This window comes from Thunnus thynnus, chromosome 3 (assembly GCF_963924715.1).
Source record: "Thunnus thynnus chromosome 3, fThuThy2.1, whole genome shotgun sequence".
In the NCBI taxonomy this organism is placed as follows: Eukaryota; Metazoa; Chordata; class Actinopteri; order Scombriformes; family Scombridae; genus Thunnus; species Thunnus thynnus.
In genome coordinates, this window is record NC_089519.1 from 9512835 (window position 1) to 9531772 (window position 18938).

The 18938-nt window shown below is 39.5% G+C and overlaps 1 protein-coding gene across 3 annotated transcripts; it reads right to left on the reverse strand.

Annotated features, from left to right (window-relative positions):
* Positions 1-19: 19 nt before the first annotated feature.
* slc44a2 (solute carrier family 44 member 2 (CTL2 blood group)) lies at positions 20-18518 on the reverse strand. 3 transcript variants are annotated; one of them, XM_067584047.1, is made up of 23 exons: positions 18303-18518; positions 10851-10899; positions 10653-10726; positions 9757-9841; positions 9475-9559; positions 9256-9375; positions 9074-9134; positions 8860-8986; positions 7926-8009; positions 7492-7604; positions 7274-7405; positions 7084-7183; positions 6162-6254; positions 5970-6054; positions 5556-5818; positions 4956-5050; positions 4454-4557; positions 4299-4372; positions 4119-4189; positions 3921-4009; positions 3748-3832; positions 2933-3468; positions 997-1086 (listed from the first exon to the last, which is right to left on the reverse strand). In XM_067584047.1, exons 1-22 carry the CDS (start codon positions 18337-18339, stop codon positions 2960-2962), a joined length of 2535 nt encoding a protein of 844 aa, XP_067440148.1. In that variant the 5' UTR covers positions 18340-18518; the 3' UTR covers positions 997-1086; positions 2933-2959. The 3 variants fall into 3 exon arrangements, with proteins under 3 accessions (XP_067440158.1, XP_067440148.1, XP_067440151.1); XM_067584050.1 differs by lacking the exon at positions 18303-18518 and adding an exon at positions 13073-13229; XM_067584057.1 differs by lacking the exon at positions 2933-3468 and having other exon boundaries at positions 20-1086; positions 18303-18512.
* Between the last annotated feature and the right edge of the window lie 420 nt (positions 18519-18938).

An 18938-nucleotide genomic window follows, 5' to 3' on the forward strand; every position in this document is an offset into this window, starting at 1 on the left:
GAGGAAAAGGTATCAAATGTTTTGATTTTCTTGATTTTTTTTATTTTTTGTATTTGAGCATCCTGTTCTAATAATAACAGCATACACAATAATAATCCACATTTTATTTTACCCAAATAATATCAGTCTCTAAAAGGCAGTGGCCTTTTTTGTCCCCCCCCCTCCCCCTTTGAACGTTAATATGGCAACATAATTTTATTGATTTACAACAATATGAAATGAATGAAAAACTTTTACAAATTCAACATTTGTACATTAATTATGGATATGTTTCATATAAACATGAAAGAACACAAGCTATTAAAACAGCAAAAACTGTAAGTCTAAATTAAACCACTTGAGTCATTTGTAATCTCTTAAGGCAATGTGATAAGATCATACTAAACTATAATCACCTGCACATTTGCAATTTTGCTTTGGTGAGCTAGTGCTAGCGCAATATGCTTTGTTAAACTGATTAAGCACAGCTTTACTCATGTATCAACAAGCTACATCTGCCATTAACTGGAGATCTCATTAGAAGATATTGGACTCTTCAATGCTTCCACACGAATTGTGTGACAGAACATACATAAATAAAAGACCAGCAAGACCAAAAAGTACAATGAAAAAGAAAAACACAGGTTTTTAAGGCAAATTTTTCTTAAATTAAGTACACATGTTATGTGTAACTCACGCTCCCTGTATTCTTTCTGTAATATAATCTCACTTGTTGGGCAAGTACAGGAAGACAATAGGCTTAAGTCTTTGTAACAAAATATAAAAGGATCAAAATATGATACAGACAACAGAAATTAACATTTGACAGTAATAGTAGTTACTGTAATACTGTGGTGGTGCTGAACTCAGTCGCTCATCTAAAGCACCACAAACACACAAAATGAAGGAAATGGCACTTTAACTTTTTTCTGTTCCTCTTTTCATTCAAAAATAAACACACAAACGCACACACACACACACACACACACAAACAAACTTAATCTACAGATTTGGCCTCTTCGTTGGACTTCTTTAGGAGGGTGAGCAGGCTCTGCGACATGAAGTACGGCCTCTCTGCTGTTCCATCGTTGCGCTCCAGGTCCTCCACTGTGACATGGAGAGAAGCAGTTGAGGAACATTTTCCTAGAAGCATCCTAACACTGAACAATTGAACAGTGCTTGTACTTATGGATTGACTATCTATGATTGGCTTTAAAGAGTTAAAGGGGTACACCAACAATTTAGTATTGCAGTTCCATAAAGTAAGGAGAGTTATGAAAGAGATTGTTAAAGAAAATATAAGATATCCTGATTTTATTCCCTAACATGGGTCAAGTTAAAACTATTACAACTCAATAGCATCTCTTAGTTAGACCCTCCCTGTCTGGCAAATACTCACGTCTTTCCAACTCTAAATCCTGGGTTTATAACGCAGGCTTTCCCTCAAAAATCTTTGGTCCCAAAGCACAACCTGGGATTACTCAAGTGATGTCACTCAAGTAATTCTCTAAGACTTTAGAAAGCTCCTTCAGAGCCACAGAAGACATCATATAAATGTTTTCACAGGGTAAGAGGTACTTCCCATGACAAGTAAATTTACTTTGATATATCATTCACAAATGATACAGCTAAGTAAACTGGCATTTGTTACATTTAGTTATGGGTTCACAGTGGCTAGTCACATGGTTAAAATAACTTAACATCAATTACCTGATAAAATCAGCCTAACATGGCAGCTAGCTAGCTAATTGTCTCAAAGCACACGTTCTTCTGCATGAATTGAAATTGAAGACCGGGATAACTTGACTTTATGCTGCTTTTCTGTTATTTGGTCATGCAACGGCGGTTTAATTGCATCGGTACTGAACAGCATTTTAGTAGTCTCTTAATGTTGTACACATTTAACATGTAAATTGTTGGCGTGCCCCTTTAAGAAAAAACCTAAAGCTGACTATGTTGAGACATGCAAACTCACCTGCTTCCAAATGCCAAACACCACACTGAAACTCACTTGTTTACCCATAACAGAACTACTGTGATTAAATACAATCACTTTTAATAAAGTTATTACATCCAATAAATATGGAATGTCATCAGTAAATATCATCAGTGGAAAATCAACTTACATCTTTCACAAGGTGACAAGGAAGGAAAAAAAAGTACAAAAGCATCCAGCGACTTAAGATGTTAGTTGCAAGCGTTCAGAAGGTCTACACCATGCAGCACTTAGAGAGAGAGAGACAGGCTGAGGACAGGGACAGAGCAAGGCAGGTGGGGTCAGTAAACAGAGTCCAAGAGGTCACGATGGCTGCGTCATGGCGACACAATCACAGCACTTACGCCAGTCTGAAATACCAAGGCAAGTAGGTGGCAATACAATACATGGGATCCCATCTTGGCGAGGATCTCTTTAAGACTGAAGCCAAAAAAATACATAATAGACGTACACTACTGTATATACACAAGTCCCATAAGAAAAAAAAGATCCAGTATTTATACAGTTTATCAAATATGTCTGTAACATTTTGGTGTCAGCTGGTATTACTGTAAACAGTGAAAGAGTTTCACCATTGATTGAGATGCATTGTTCTGACTGTAAACATGGTAAGTAGTGCTTCTGTAGTGCATTCGTTAACAGGATTAAGACAACAAATATTAGTGACAGTAATCAGGCACAGGTTCAGTACTCACAATGTTCTACACATCTTCACAATGTAAAAACCAACACTGTTCTAAAAACCAACACAAGATAGCGTTTTTTTCAAGCTACAGAGATGCGCTGGGCTTTTTGACCTGCTTCAACCTTCAAACACGACAACCGTCTCCAGCTGGACGTCACAGCACTCACATAGCGACGCATACATTTAACAGGTCCGTATCACAACGTTGTGGGTACAGTTCTTTCATTCAACACGTATGCATTTTAAGCTTTATCATGTTTACCGAGCCTTACTTTTTTGCTGTTACACACTCTTATCATCTACTCCTGTGGTGCAACGGGAGGATTTTCTTCCTTGGATTCATCTTTTTCCTCTTTCTTTTCATCTGTTTCCTCTTTCTCAGCTTCCACAGCTGGAGGTGATGCCTCCTCTTCCATCTTTTCCTCCTGTTTCAATTCCTGCTTCTCTTCTTCTTTCACCTCTGGTTCTTCCTTGTTTTCAGCCTCCTCCGCTTCACCGTCTTTTTGTTCCTCACTCTTCTCCTCTTTTGGTTCTTCTGCATCTGTCTTGGTCTGAAGGGGCTGCTCCTCCTCGTTGTCCTGCTTGAGCACAGTCTGATGTTTCAGTTGGATCTCTCCGTCTTCTTGCTGGTGAAGAGGGGTTTCCTCCTCAAGTTTCACCTCATCTGCTTGCTTTGCAGAATCCACCTGCAGGTCAACGCCGTCTTGATCTTCCTCCAGCCTCTTTGCTTTGGAGAGGATCTCGTGCAGCTCGGGGGACATGTAGTAAGGCCTTTCAGACGAGCCGTCGTTTCTTTCCAAGTCCTCACCTTTTGAACGTGTATGTGGTGTATTTGATTGGGTTAAAGGAAAATTAGGGGAAAATGAAACCATGAAATAATTGTGGAGAAGGGGTGAAAATAAAAGTAAAGTGAAATGAAATGAATGGGAGAAATGAGACAAAGAGAAGAAGAGTCAGAAACATGGCAGGAAGAAGAAGAAACCAGCAGCTCAGCTTTAGACAGTTGTACGAGTGCTGAAAGGAAGGAGGAGAAGATCTGCATTAAAACACTGTGGCTGTCCACCAACATGTTTATAAAATTACTCACAGAAGCAGAGGAAGAGTGTGTCCACGCACATGGCGTACACACTGAAGAAGCCGTGGGCAATAAGGTACGATCCCACTACCACCGTCTAAGTAGACAAAATCACATATGTCAATACCATGAAATGACCACAGGTAAACCATGGATCCCAGTATACAGACATAATTATCTCTCACCAGTATTGGCACCCAATAGTAGTTCAGAGATGGAGCAGCCTGCTCTACAGCTTTGATTTTTCCAGAGAAGAAGAAGAAAGAGAAGATTCCTGTACAGAAAAAAAATTATGTGAATTAGTGAATTTAAACAAATCCAAACAGATTTCTTTCAATTGGTTTAGAAAAGAGATACTTCTGGTCTAAAAAAAGCTCCCTTACCAACAATTCCAACAATAAGGAGCTTTCCAAGAAACAGCAGGAAGTCCGTCACTTTGTCTAAAACAGCCACCCTGTGTTGAAACAGACACGGTGCAAAACAGAGTGTATTAAATTAAACCGGTCTAAGAAAAGCTATTGAATAAATGCTCACCGAATGTGAGCAATGTAATGAAATCCTACCTGACGATGTTTCTCATGAGAAGGAAGAAGGCATCTCGAGCTGAGGTACAGAAACTTTTACCATAGATGGCAATCTGAAGACAAAAAAACAACAACTTTACAGCCTGACCAACCCAACATCTCTCAGGTAGATGTATCCAGTCACTAAAACTCACCATGATGTAGGCATTTCTGTTTAGGAACTTGATGCATTTCTCCAGACACCAGAAGCAGCACTTCATGCAGCTTAGCAGGAATTTAGCAAACTTGTTTTGAGCACCTGAAGGATGAGAGCAAAACTTGCACATTGCAGGGTCTTTGTCATGATGGGATGTGTTTACAACCACAATATAACTGACTTTATTTCATACATTCTTTCCAGGTCTAACTTGGATTAAACAAAGTTACATGCACGCTTGATATGCTCTGTTTGCTGCTATGAATAAACCAAAGGTGTTGCTTGCAGACAGAAGTGTGTGTGAAAGAGAAGGTGCAAAGCAGGAGAGAATAAAAGGTTAAATGGATGTAGGTGGGAAAATAAATCAATTCTGAAACAATAATTGTAATATTATAATAAGTAAGCACTAATACATTGCTGAGTACACTTTAGTTTGCCACTGTAACTCATCAATTATGTTCAGGCTTCATGGCCAGGGTTTCCATTATTCTATTACTGACCTTTCAACTTGTGATCCAGGTACTCCAGAATAACCCTGATGACCTGGACTATAGACAGGATCAGAGAGCCAAACGCCAGGGAGCCCGTGTGGTATCTGAACAGGAGGAGGAAACAGAGCCCAACTGTGAGAATAAAACAATCTTTATCCCATTACGCAAGTAAGCTAGCTACCAACTGACACCCCCATCTGTCTCATTTGGAGACCAACTTTATCGTCTTTAAATTCACCCAAAAGAATCTGACTAAACTTCACACACTCATATTAGCTTTGGTCTGCTAATTTGTTTAAATTTGTGTAAGGAACATTTAATTAAATGTAAGAAGAGCTCCACTTATACAGATTTTTTAAAGAAGTATTAAACGACAAAAAAATCTTAACTTAAGGTGCACTTACTGCAGTAGCTTTTTCCAGAGCTTTCAACTGCATTTTGCACCAGAAAAAGCTAGTGAGTACACCATTAAGATTTTTGTTTCCTAGGTCAACAATAAGCTTTAACACCCAAAATCATACCTGTTTTTAGATTCAAAAACAGATAATTAATGATCAAACACACATACTGTATTTGCCCAGACTGCTCACAACAAATCCAACTTCTAACCTGAGGGCTCGTCCCAGAGAGGAGAAGATGGGGTAGGCAGGGATATCATCAGGCTTCTTGAAGGCCCAGTAATATGAGGCAAAGGCCCCCGCCAGAGTGACTTGGCCCAGGGCCGTCACAAAATTGGCACACCAGAAGAAGAGGAAAACGTTGTAAAACTGGAGTACGATGAGGTATTTGTGGTAGAGTGTCTCACCACCATAGAAGGCAAACAGGCACTCTGCGTCAGGGCATTGAGCTGTAATGTTGGAGGTGTTGAATGTCTGGAGAAACAGAAGGGTAAGGGCCAGAGTCATTTATGATGTTCTTCCTAAAAGGTGTCAAATATTAACAGAATATTCGTTTGGCTTTTTAGCGAACCTCACGTATCTTCGACAAGTAAATTTAGTGTGACAGTGACATTTAGAGGCCTACCTTGGGGTCGCAGGTTTGTCGTGAGTACTCACACTCAGTGGTATTGAACACTTTGTACACCTGTTCATTAGAGGTGGACAAGAAACTGGTCAAAGCTGTCAAGGAGATTATCACAAGAAGATGAGGATATATTTGAAAGGGTCACTATCTTTTTATATGGGCCTTTCTTCTAGATCACAAGAGGAAGGATACACAGCAGTGATGGCCCAGTAAGCAATCACCACGGCGAGGAGGGCAAAGGTCAACAGTGGGTAGAACAGTGCTGACATCACATGCCCAACGGCTCTGAAAAAGAAAACAAAGGCTTAGATATGAAACTCCCCTAAAGGAAGGAGTTTGTTTCGAAAACAAAGAAACATATAGCTTAGCACTCTCTTACTGTACGGTGATGTTTAAGGGTAAGAACTGTTATGCAGAAGAATACAATTAAATTAAAGCAGCGTAATTGTTTTTTTAAGCCTTTTAGAGGCAGCAGAACAAGCTGTAAACACAACATTGACATATTATCACCATATAAAGTTCTTATGCTGTTAGCAATTGCATATTTACACATCCAGCAGATATGCAACAACATTAGTATTCATTTGGAGTTGTGCTTTTGGCACACTAAAGTCCAGTATTCACCCTCCTTTCAGCTCTGTTTTGGTCTCCACCAACTACTGAGGGATATATCTCTGTCTTTAGCTGCTAAATGCTCCACCATGTTCAAGAGCTAGTTGCTAACTTTGTCTGTCTGAAAGGCAGGTAGCATACAGGGGTTTACCAGAGCTTTTTTTTTTGCTGAAACAGGGTTGATGAGAGCAGTGAAAGTGAACTACAGCAGTAAATTTGTGGGCCTGAAAAACCAAAACAATGAGCTGAAAGATGCTAAAATGATACATAGAACACACTGAACATCAGAGTCAGGTGATAATTTTCTGTGGGTGTGTCACTAAAAAAAACAACACTTTCACATTACACTGTCATTTGATCCATTATTTAATATAAAATGATTGATTGTTGCAGCCTTAAAATATGGGAACATGTCAGGTCACTTTTCCACCATGGCTGAGAAAACACAAGAGAATGATGCAGCACAATGCAAGACTGGAATTAAAGACAAACTCAGACTGACCTGCTGGCCTCTTTGATGAGGGCGATGGCGATCAGGATTCTCTTCCTGAGGAAGATGAGAAGCAGGATGATGATGACCTCCACGATAGCCAGGATGATCACTGCAAAACAGTGAATGCAGCAGATTAAAATGGATTCCTCAACACTTCATACAGAGTTGTATTACAGAGTGTCAGCGTATCTGTGCATACTGAAAGCCAGCCAGGTCTGTCTGATCTGCAGGTACACAGAGAAGTCCGTCTGCAGGCCCAGGTCACGGATGGTGACGTCAGCGCCAGGCTCTCCCTTCAGACTTGCATACTCCATGTAACAGTGGAAAATACCTAAGAAGTTGTGTAAATGTTTAATCATTTTTCACATTAATAAAAGCAAAAAGCAACTTTATTATTTAAAGAAGCTGAAGACTCACCATATCCGATGACTAGAATAACCAAGACAATCATGACCCAGACCATGATGCCTGCCAAGAATCGCAGCAGAACGATGAAAATCAAGCTGACAAGCATGGCTATCACCAGACCACTAGAGAAACAAATCAAACATTTGAACATGTCAGTTTCAGACTTAACAACATTAGTTAGCATGCAATGTTCAGAGCTGTTGTCATGCATTTGTTTTGGTTTTAAATGATCAAACAGTTGAACTCAGCATTAAACACTCAAATGCTTTTATTATACCATAATAAAAAAAAATGCCATAATTACTGTGTGTGTTGTGTGGACAACTACAGTAGGGCTACTGAATGATCCAGTTTAGTTGCTGCAAAACCAGTTAAATGACTAAATATGGAAAAATTGGTCTTTCAACAGTTATTCTATCACACTAGAGAACGGTCACACTTACAGCAATATCCAATGCCATGACTGAGTGTAGTCCTCAAAGATTCTCATGGCCACCTGGCGAGCTTCAACTACCATGTTTGACATCCTGTAAAAATAGGAGATGAATTAAAAACCAACCACTGTTGTCCAAAATTAACATTGTAGTCACCTGACAAGGACTGATAAACTAAGACAACAATATTTTTTATCAGCTAAAATAATGAATATACATATTTTAAAGACAAATCCAGTTTTCAATGCTGCTGTGCTTCAGCAGAGTTTTAATTTGAAGCTTTTGTTCAATTACTGCCACTAACACTAGTCTATGTCATTTTGTGTCACATTGTAAATTAAGATGACAGATGTAACTCGGCTTGATGATGTGTCTCTACACTCTGCAGCACTGTGATACAGGCTGCTTCAAAAATACAACATAACAGCACGTAATACTCATCATCTTGATAAATAACATGCAGGGAGCATTGCCAAATCCCCCAGTGGGAATGACGCAGATAGAAAACTTCTTCCTGTTCAGAACCAAAGCAGTCGGAGGCAGTAGCAAAACACATCAGTGTACAGAGCAAATGGGAGCATGACGGCCTTTAAATAGGCCGTCAAATCAGTAGAGTGAGTTATGATGGGGGATGTGATGTGCTAGCTGTCAGCTGACACAGCACAGCATGATGATGTGTGACAGGAGTGTCCAGTAAAAACTAGTTCATTTACCCATGTAAACAACATTTTCTCTATAAGTGAGGAAAGTGGGGATTTTTCTTTTAGTCTATAATTCAGTAGGTACAAACTGATATCTTGAAACAGTCTATTTAGTCAAATTGTCTATGATTGATTGATTATCAAATATTTATCTAGTTTGTGCTTTTTCTGTCAATCAACTAATCCATTAAATGATTCATTATTTCAGCACAAATTTTAGCAAAACGTTGCAGAGGACTCACTTTGATGCCTCAAGCACCTTGGTGGCATTGATTTTGACACCGTCTCCCGCATCCAGCATGGTCTCATTGCCCACCACCACCACCCCGCCTTTCTTCGTTCCCAGGGCCGGAAGGCAGCGACGCGTGACTGTGTTTAAGGAGTAGATGATTTTCAATTTTTATGTGGTTTTATTTGTTTCAGCTTCATGACCTTGAACAAGCTTCTTACACTTACAGGCTTTACTGGGCATGAGCATCGCAGGACACAAGCCATCCCTCAGGATCTCAGGGGTGGTCTGAATCATATAAAACAGCCTTCAATGTTGTTTTTGAAGAGATATTTTTTACATTGTACATGTCACAGTATATATTTTAGCATATATAGAATGTAAATGATCCAATTATTTGAATGTTTACCATTTGGCTGAAGTTCACTCCTTCCTTGCAGTATCGTTTGTAGTATTCACGGTCTTCGTTGTTGCCTCTCTTGGCTTTCAGCAATGTAAGATGCCTGTCAGGACAGCTTTCCACACATAACTGGGACAAATAACAAAAAACAATCATGACAATTGTTGAGATTAATTGTTAGAAGGGTGAAATAGTTGCAGTAATCATAAGCAAATACATGTTTCAGACCTGTGTGGTGGGACACTGGAACTCCAGCAGCACCAGCGGACTGGCACATTTCAGGATATTGAAGTAGAACAGAAGAGGCTTCTTCCTGTTGTGTAGGAACAATAAAACAAAACTATTATTTGGCCTGTATCATAAATAAATGTCTCTAAGTCCTAAATGAAGGGTCTTAGATTACAGTGATACATGTAATTATCTGAAATGTACACAAAATAATCTGCATGTGAAAGACTTCTAAGGAGACATATACTGTACACATTGCGATCATATTGCCGGGTGACTCACTCCAGAGCTGTTCCATCTTGTCCACAGAACTGTCCCCTGCTGTCTGTGGGATAGATCACTTTCCTGGGGTCACCCTGGGACCAGGCTGCATGGATAAGAGTTAAAATCATTCAGAACAAATGAGAACATTAGATCAAAGACATGGAAAAGGGTCTGCATAAGATATTGTCTCTTAAATCTTAAATATAAACCATTTCTAACACTGAGAACACACATACAGTGAGGTACAGGCCTGTGTGAGCTTCAGTGTGAGTTAAAACAATTCTCCAGTTCACCAAACGTCTTCAGCTATCTTGCCTTCATCAGGTAGGATGGTTGCTAAGGTTGTTTGTGCTCTCCTTAATTATAGTCCATCTATCATTCACATGCTAGATGGTCCCCCATCACTTACACTGAAAGTGCATTATGACTGGCTAAATGTCAGTATGAACAGGAGGAATGATTACAGCAAGAAAAACATGTGTCAGTGTGCATTTGGGTACTTGACTGTTGATTTAGGACAGGCTTAAAAATTGTGAAACTATCCTTTAACTATACAAAACAATATTATATTTTTACAAAATACAATATTTACTCCCAGTAAATGCATATTTTATGTTTTGTAAATGTATCTATATACTTAGACATATATAAGGAAATTGTACATAACCTTAAACACAACCCTGATGAAGGCAAGATAGTCAAACATGTTTGGTGTAAATCATGCTGTACCTGTGAAGAGTTGTGTGATGTGTTTTAAATTGTTTAATTACATAAATAATAATGAAATATAGCAATAATAAATCAATATTGTACACAATTATAAAAAGCATGGTTCTTAAAAATTGTGTATCTAAGCAGTGAACTGTCTAATCGAGGAATTTGTACATATTGTAGCAATGGGAGATCAATCTTACCGAGGATACCCACAGCAAAGTACCCAAACATGGCCAAGATGAAGAGAATACAGCAGAGGACATCTGTGCAACCCCTGAGGAGAGAGGAGAGGAGAACAGAGGAGAATAGAGGAGAAGAGAGGAGAAGAGAAAATTTTTATTGGAGTCTTGAAAAGTTAAGTGTAGAATTCTGATCACTGATAGAAACAGACGTCTCACCTGTTGTGAATCGGTCCTTTGAAGCTTGGGTCAAACTTCCTCGACTCCCCTGGAGTTAAAAAGAAACCACAAGCTTGTCAGTGCCTCCTCCTCTAATTTGAATGTGAGACTTTTAACTTCAATCTCAGTTTCATGAGCCTCTAAAAACAGAACACATGCAATACAGCTAGTTAACCAAAAACTAGTGGTCTCACTAGACTGCTTTAACTGACCACTAATCACATTGTAAACTCTCAATGAAGACCTGAAAGAAAACCATTTAACCACAAGTGCTGCCAAAAAGTCGTTTGTGGCATATAAACAAATGAGGATCACCCATCGCACTGGCCAGTTAACTTTCAGTTACAATTCCACTCAAAGTCTTTATATTATACAGTAATACTGAGCTCTTGTTGTTATCGAGGATCTTTGCTGTTCTCAAATTGTGTGAATGTGGGTCAGTATAAACTCTCTCGAGCCATAATTTAATCTGATCAAACGTAATCTAAAAATACACTAAAATGCGAAAGGTACATTGTATACTCTCAGTTTCACTACTGGATTATAGGAGCACCACCTGGCACAATGAATGTGAATGTGTAAAGGTGACTCTGGTACTATAGAATAAAATGTATATGAGACTGAAGCTATAAAGCTAAAATGTTATGTTTATATTAGGGCTGCAACTAATGATTATTTTCATTATTGATAAACCTGATTATTTTCTCAATTAATCCATGAATTGTTTGGTAAAAAAAAAAGAAAAAATGTGAAAAATTCCTATCACAATTCTCTAGTCCAAGGTGACGTCATAAAATTGCATGGTTTTTTCAGAATTTTTTTTTCAGTAAATCCTAACAATTGAGAGTCTGGAACCAGAGAATATTTGGCATTATTGCTTAAAATAATACCTAAATGATTGATAAATTATCAAAACCATTTTTTCTGTCGATGGACGAATCACCCAGAGTCTTGAGACTGATTAGTCATTTTGTGGTGTAGATCATTTCCTGAACGTGTGAACTGAAGTCTATATGCGTGTATTTAAAATACAATGAGAAACCACTTCTGGTCGAAGCCCTATTGGTCAATGCTCTTGACTTTGCGATTGCATTGGTTTGGAAATCTTAAAATCTGAATTTTGTCAGGGTGCTTGGACTCCGTTATACTTTCCTGTAACTCTAGTACGTTCTTCAAATTAATTAATTCCCAACACTTCTAAATACCATCAACATAATCTACAGTTTTACAGATACATTTACAGAGAAATATCCTTTTTTCTCCAATAATTTACACTATATTTGATATTCATTATATCATAATAGTAGTGTACAGTCCACAGTAGTGAATAATATAACAATAAATAGATAAATGTGTATGTAAACAAAGACTAGAATGTGTATGAGAGACAAACACGAGCACAATGTATCAGAGTAAGTCTATGTATCCACAAAAACAGGACATTATGCAGAACAAAAGGATTCTTCTGTCTGACTGTCATGCCTAGCAACCCACAAAATGGCCCCCCGGCGACGAGGAGCTCCCAGTGGACATCGCCAGCCGCCATGGAAACACCTCAGCCACAGCAGAGGAGAAACATCAACCAAGCCCACTCTGCCTACAGTGAGATCATCACGAGCTAACACTGCGAGTCACTATTTCCAAAGAATTGATCCACTCATCCGTCATTTCTAGACTTTTAAATTACACTTATGAAATATGTTTTACACAGGAAATCAGTTTTCAGCTGAGTGTAAACGTGATCTCCCTGACCAACATCCTTTTGCAAGATAACCAGTTTCTGTGCTATTACACATCCTGTCACATTACTGTAATGTCACAGCCTTCATGACCATTCCCATGATAAGAGTGGCATTTAACTCTTCTTTAAACACCCTATTACAGACACACAGTGACATTTAGAGGCCAGCTCTGCTACCTGTTGTCACTGCGTACATGTCTTTCCAGACATACACAGGATACACACACACCCTCTGACCACAAAGCTGACACAAGCAGAAATGTGTCACTGTACTTTGAATTTTAAATTACTTTAAGTGTTACTTTAAGTGTTCTAGAGGTAATATGTGACTACGGCCCTTAAAACGGTTCATTAACTCTCAAAAATATGTGAAACCATCAGTGAATGCAGTTCTCTATCTGACAATCACATCAACAAAACATCCAGCGATAAATTGACCTCCAGTGGATCATAAATGCAGCCTGACAGACAGTTACACTACCTTGTCTTTCGTATTTGCTCATTCTGGCGTTATTTTTCTCTCAGTCATGGACGGTTTTGTAGATTTCTCTCACTGTGCTGTGTGTTGCAGTTGTTTCTTTACGTCTCCTTCCTGTATGGGGTCTGTGTCCTCACTTCCTTCTTTTGCTGTACTTAAAAGCTCTGCCTTCACCTCCTGTTCTCTCGCTCTCTCTCTCTCTCTCTCTCTCTCTCTCTCTCTCTCTCGTGTCTCTTGTGGCTTTGGGATTTGTCAAAGGGACTGCAGCAAAAACAGTATTGATGTGGGAAACTGAGAGAGAAGTACAAAAGAGACACGAGAGTTGTGGTGCCTGTGAATGTGATGTTGCCAAATTGGGTGTTAACACAGACATGAGACTTAAATGTGTCATTTTTAGATATCTACCCACAGGGCGTGTCACTTCCAGTGGTGGGTAAAACTTGCACTTGAACAGTTCCTCCAAGCAGCATCAGCAGGCATTTTAGGCTTTAACTCAGTCCATTGCATCAACGTGATAAGCTGTTTCCTTTTTGTCACCGCTGTTTTAGAGAGTGCAACTGCATGCGGTGCAGTTGCACCCGCACCGCACAGAGGTAACATCACCAAAACACAAGAAAATCTCTCACTCTCACTACACAGTGCTTGAAAATTAATGGGCTTCTGTTTATCAGTGACATAAATATGTAACATATACCTTCAAAAAAACACAGCAGTGCCACATATACAATGTCAGTGTCTTCTCAGCTTCCTGTTTCTAGTTTAAGTTGTGTTTTCCAGCTTGTTGCAGCACTTTAACCACATCCCACTTGAAGAGCTCTCAAATTTACACTATAAACTTCCTAAACAATGGACAATGACTTCTTGAGACATTTTTTTTGCATTGTTAACACAATGGCTTGTTTATGATGCATTGTGCACATCTGAGACCGGTGCACTGAGCTGTACATCAACAGTAGGAAAGATAAGGCCGTCCTACGTGTTCTCTGGTAGCGCATGACGCCAGTCTGGTCTGCCCACCTCCACTGCCATGTGACGGAGAGACAACATGCCATGCCATGAAATACAATACTAACTACTCAGCTCACACATGTGCTTGTTACATAGACTTCACCATGTCCTTGCCCAATACAAACTCAACCTCCTTCTTAAGAAACCCAGCTTCCTTAACATGTATTAGAACCAGACTGATACTGGATTTTTGAGGGTGCTATCAATGTTTGAGAGAAAAAGGAATAGTTCAACATTTTGGGAAACACTTATCCGCCGTGTTGCCAAGAGTTAGATGAGAATGTCTGTCTGGTAAATATGTAGCTGAAACCAGCACTCAACTGGAACAGTCGGAAAGACTCAGCCTAGCTCTGTGCAAAGGTAACAAAATCTGCCCACCAACACTTCTAAGGATTACTCATTAACACATTAAAACCAAAGTGTAAAAACAAGGTGCTGATATGCAGAGTTTATCATTGGGCAGCTAAAAATGTAAAAAGAGATATTATTTTTAAGGCATGGAATATTGTGTACTTTCATTTGGTTTTAAATTTCAATTAGTGAGATATATAATAATATATATTTATATATAATGATCAATTAATTAATAAATTGACCAAATACCACACATTTACACCAGCACATGTGAGTTTCATAAAATAACAGGTTACTAAGCACTGAGATGTTACATATCCTGGCTAGAGTTAGGACAAAGATTACTCCCAAATATCTAAAGGGGACATATTATGCATTTTTGTTATTTATATACTATTATAATGTCGGATATTTATAAGCTAAACATGGTCAAAGTTCCTAAACTTGAGGTTAACATATGTAGAAAAGCTCTCTGCAAGTCAAAAGCCAGGTTCCTTTCCTAGACTGTATATAAAGATGGCCGTTGCGAGGTGTGACATCACCAACTGGTTTGCACTTGAGCCAGTTTGAAGCCCAGAGTTGCAGTTTATGGTGGCGCCATCTTTTCCGTTTGGAGCCAGGACCTCCCAAATAAGGAGTGCGAGGTATTGCCTTTCACACTCTGGAATGATTTTTGAATGTGAGTCAGGGACTTTTTAGAGTCAGCATCTAGTGACCGTTGGTTGCATTGCACTTTAAGGGACTTCTGCATTGGCTCCAGCCTCAAGTTGTGGTAGTTGGTAGTTTCAACCTGATCTGAATGCTTTGTTTTTTTCTACCTTGCTGACGTCAGATTGTTGCACATGCCCATCAACAGCCTTCCCTTCTGTAGCCTTTGTTCCTAAGGTCGCTACAAATGCTTTTCCATGTATTTTTTTCGCGTTGTCTACTCACAAATTTCAGATCAGATTTTCGGCTCGAGCATGTACGGATGTATTTGAGAAGTTGACGTTTCAAGAACAAGAAAAAGTAGTGAAATCGTTCTACTGCTGTTTGCTTATGTAGCCTCCTGAGCCACCGAAGTTGGAAGCTAGCCAATCAGAACAGAGTGGGCCCATCGGGAAGGGGACCTGAAAGAGACAGGAGCTAAAACAGACAGAGGCTGAACTGAGGAGCTGTGTAAAGGGTCAGAATGAGTAAATTAAGGAGTTTTTTAAACTGTAAATCATGCAAAGATATTCCAGTAGAGCCCCAGAATAAAAAACTAGACCTGCAAATGTGCATAATATGTCCCTTTTAAATTAGTATTTATACAAAAATTTCAGAGGGCATCTTGCTGTATGGTCTCATCTCTGCCATCACTTTGTGTGTGTATACGCGTCCTCTTTCTCTTTACTGAAGAGGATAAACAATGAAAGTGATTTTCCATCAGCCTTTCATTGGTAGAACCGTCTGCAAATGTGAGAGACATAGCTCCATTAGAGCTGTAGAAACAGGCGGCTCTTTGCCTGTTTTGTGCCATAAAACAATCTCCGATTGTGCTGAAAAGTATCTCAGCAGATTTGCTGTGTAAAGGCTGCCAAATGTCTGGTAAACAGTCTTGTTTGTCAGTCTGCTACATGTAACAACTCTACCATGAGATGTAAAAAAATGTTGTAGAAGATGATATCTCATTTGGGTAGCCTGGGATCTAAAGGTAATTAGGTGTGTAAATACTACACACTCCAGAGAAACTGATTAAGAAAACCCAAAGGGCCTACCAGACAATTTCAGCCTGCATTCAAGTCGGAGTTAAAAAGATCTGACAAACCTCACTGATATTATCAGTATTTATTTAGTAAAATCATTAAATGAAAATGTAAAAACTGAATGGAAACAAGTGTAAATGCTATAACTGGGGTAAAAGATATGTTTTTCTAGTGACAGTTGTGTGAATGTGTGTGTGTGCATGTGTTTTAAAGGAAGTGATGATGTCATAACTGATGTGGTTCACTAATGTGCCCAGAGAGGTTATCAGATGAACCCTTCCCTGGCTACCTTAATGGGTTAGTGGTGTGCGTGGTTGTTTGTGTGTGTGTGTGTGTGTGTTCAATTGATGCAAGAAGACACTATCTATCTATCTATCTATCTATCTATCTATCTATCTATCTATCTATCTATCTGTCTGTCACTGCTTCAAAAAACTCCCCTTTGACAGCCACTAATGAGGCCATTAGCCTACATACTCATAAAAGGAGAGGAGGAAACATTAAAGCTCTTTTTAAAGTGCTGCATACTTTAAACTGACAGCCACTGGCTCAGATGATTATCTCTCTCTACTCCTCACAGAAACTACTTGGATCATATAGCAACAGTTTGTTTCATTATCCAAAACCAAAGTCCAAATGACAAGGCACAACTGTGAAACATTTAGCACTAGTGTCTGAGAGTGTGTGTGCACACTCACAGTGTGTGTGGTAATGCATCTGAGTGTTTGCCCGCTTAATATTGACTGAATGCCTCTTGACTGTGTCTGCTGAGTGGGAAGAGCAGGCAAGGCTGAACACAGTCAAGGCAGTGCAGGCTGCAGCCTGCCTGCAGGCATGCACATCAGCCTAGAGAGATGAGAAAAAGTGACAGTAGGAGGTAACTGGGGCCTGCTCACAGGTCAAACTCTCCTAATAAAAACAACTGTGTAAGAATACGCCTGGGCTGGAATGTGTCAGTGGCTTTTGACCTCTTGGCTGTCACGGGGGAAGGGAGCCAAGGAAAAAGAGCTGTTTAAATGGTAACAGGAAAGCAACAAGGAAATGCTCCACAGGGGGAGCTCCACAGAATGGGTTGGATGGACACTTGGGACATTGTGGGTGTGGGATGTTTGGAACATCTTACATTGTGAAAGAAGGAATAACTCAAGTAGTCAGACAGCATTAGTGTTATTTCAATGGGATGGCTGCAGTTTGCTTTTGAGCGGCCTATGGCCATCCCACCATGTACCAGCCCCAACAAGGGGTATTAAAGCAAGAATAACACTGGTTACGAAAACTTCATGACTCAACAGTCCATATGAACAACAACCAAGCCCAGACAGACACAAGACCGTGCTAGGCTGCTGTGGGCTGGTGGAGAAAATACATGTGTGACACTCATAATTAATCAGCAATGACTCATGTGTTTGGCTGGTACATGATATTTCCATAGTATGTGCATGCAAAAAATCAATGTGAATAAAAGCAATTAGCATCTGTGCAGCGCATGTGTTTGTATGTTTGTGTGGCAGATGTGCATCTCTGAATAAAATGGTCATATGTCAATCTACAAAAACACCAACTGGTTCTTGAGCCCGAGAGAAAACACAATAAATCAAATAAATTATCCATGAATCTGTGAGCTCTTGCTCTTTGGCCTGTTTTACTGTTTTCCGGCAGCAATGAATAACCTGAATATGAAACCAATTTAATGGTTTGAATGGATGGAAACCTTCGTACCCTACTTACTCTTAACAAACGTATTTTATCAGGCACTTCAGCTCTTCATGAAGCCATAAACCAGCTATAAATAACTACGGCGTGTGGTTTTTGTTTCATTTGAAGCTAAATTTGTTTTTAACAGTCTGTTACAATAGGTTAAACTACTCAAATACAACCATCCGTTTACAGCATGTCACTCTTGTTATCTGTGTACTGTCAAATGAAAAATTAAAGACTAAATCAATGCACGTTTTCTGGGATTAATGATGAAAACTCCTGTAAAAACAAGTCAGCTGTGGAGGATGAGGATGCCTCCAGATCTGCATAAGACCCATGAGGTCCACACCCATCTATCCATTGCAGTCATTGTTTCCATTTCTTCGCCCGTTTTGAGAAAAATCAAAGACTCAGGAGGGGAAAAAATGACATGAATCTCTTCTTACCGTATTTAGGGTCCGGGTTTTTTTCCTCCAGCTCCATTCTCACACTCGGCTCGGCTCCTCGCTGTTGATCAGACCTTGGACAGGACAGTTACCATGGAAATGTCGAGGAAAAAAACATCAATATGAGTGGTCGAATGCTAGCTACGGAGCAGCGAGAGAGCGAGGGGGAGAGAGAGAGAGAGACCATTCCAAACCAAACTGAAACACGGCGCTCCCCCAGGCTAACGGAGAGGAGAGACAGCCAATCAGAGAGCGCTACCAAGGTAACTGACAGCGGCCACAGCCAATCAGAGTGCGCCGGAGTGTGACAAACACATTTGTGCCGCTTCTTCAATGGAATGTGCTCCGAGTGTTTGTGAAGACTAATGTACTGCTAATGAACACAAAGCATTTAGAAAGGCTTTTAAATGGCCGGTTTCTCTTCAAAGATAATGATCAAATCAGAGCAGAGGTGGAAAATAACTGAAGTACAAAAGTTAGCTATTTCATCTGAGTATTTTATACTAATTCATACTTCTACTCAACCACAATTCAGGAAAAACACTGAACTGAAAATACTGTAGTATGTGTAAAATGTGATTGGTACATAAAGTAGTCAAAATTGGTTCCATGTTGACCAATTACACAATTAGCATG

Excerpts from the sequence above, each read along its gene's own strand:
- slc44a2 (XM_067584047.1), bottom strand. The coding sequence starts at position 18,339 with ATGGAGCTGGAGGAAAAAAACCCGGACCCTAAATACG. Across the intron at positions 9,560-9,756 it reads CAAGATGGAACAGCTCTGGA|GAAGAAGCCTCTTCTGTTCT; the intron begins GTGAGTCACCCG and ends CCTACACAACAG. Across the intron at positions 7,406-7,491 it reads TATTCTAGTCATCGGATATG|GTATTTTCCACTGTTACATG; the intron begins GTGAGTCTTCAG and ends ACAACTTCTTAG.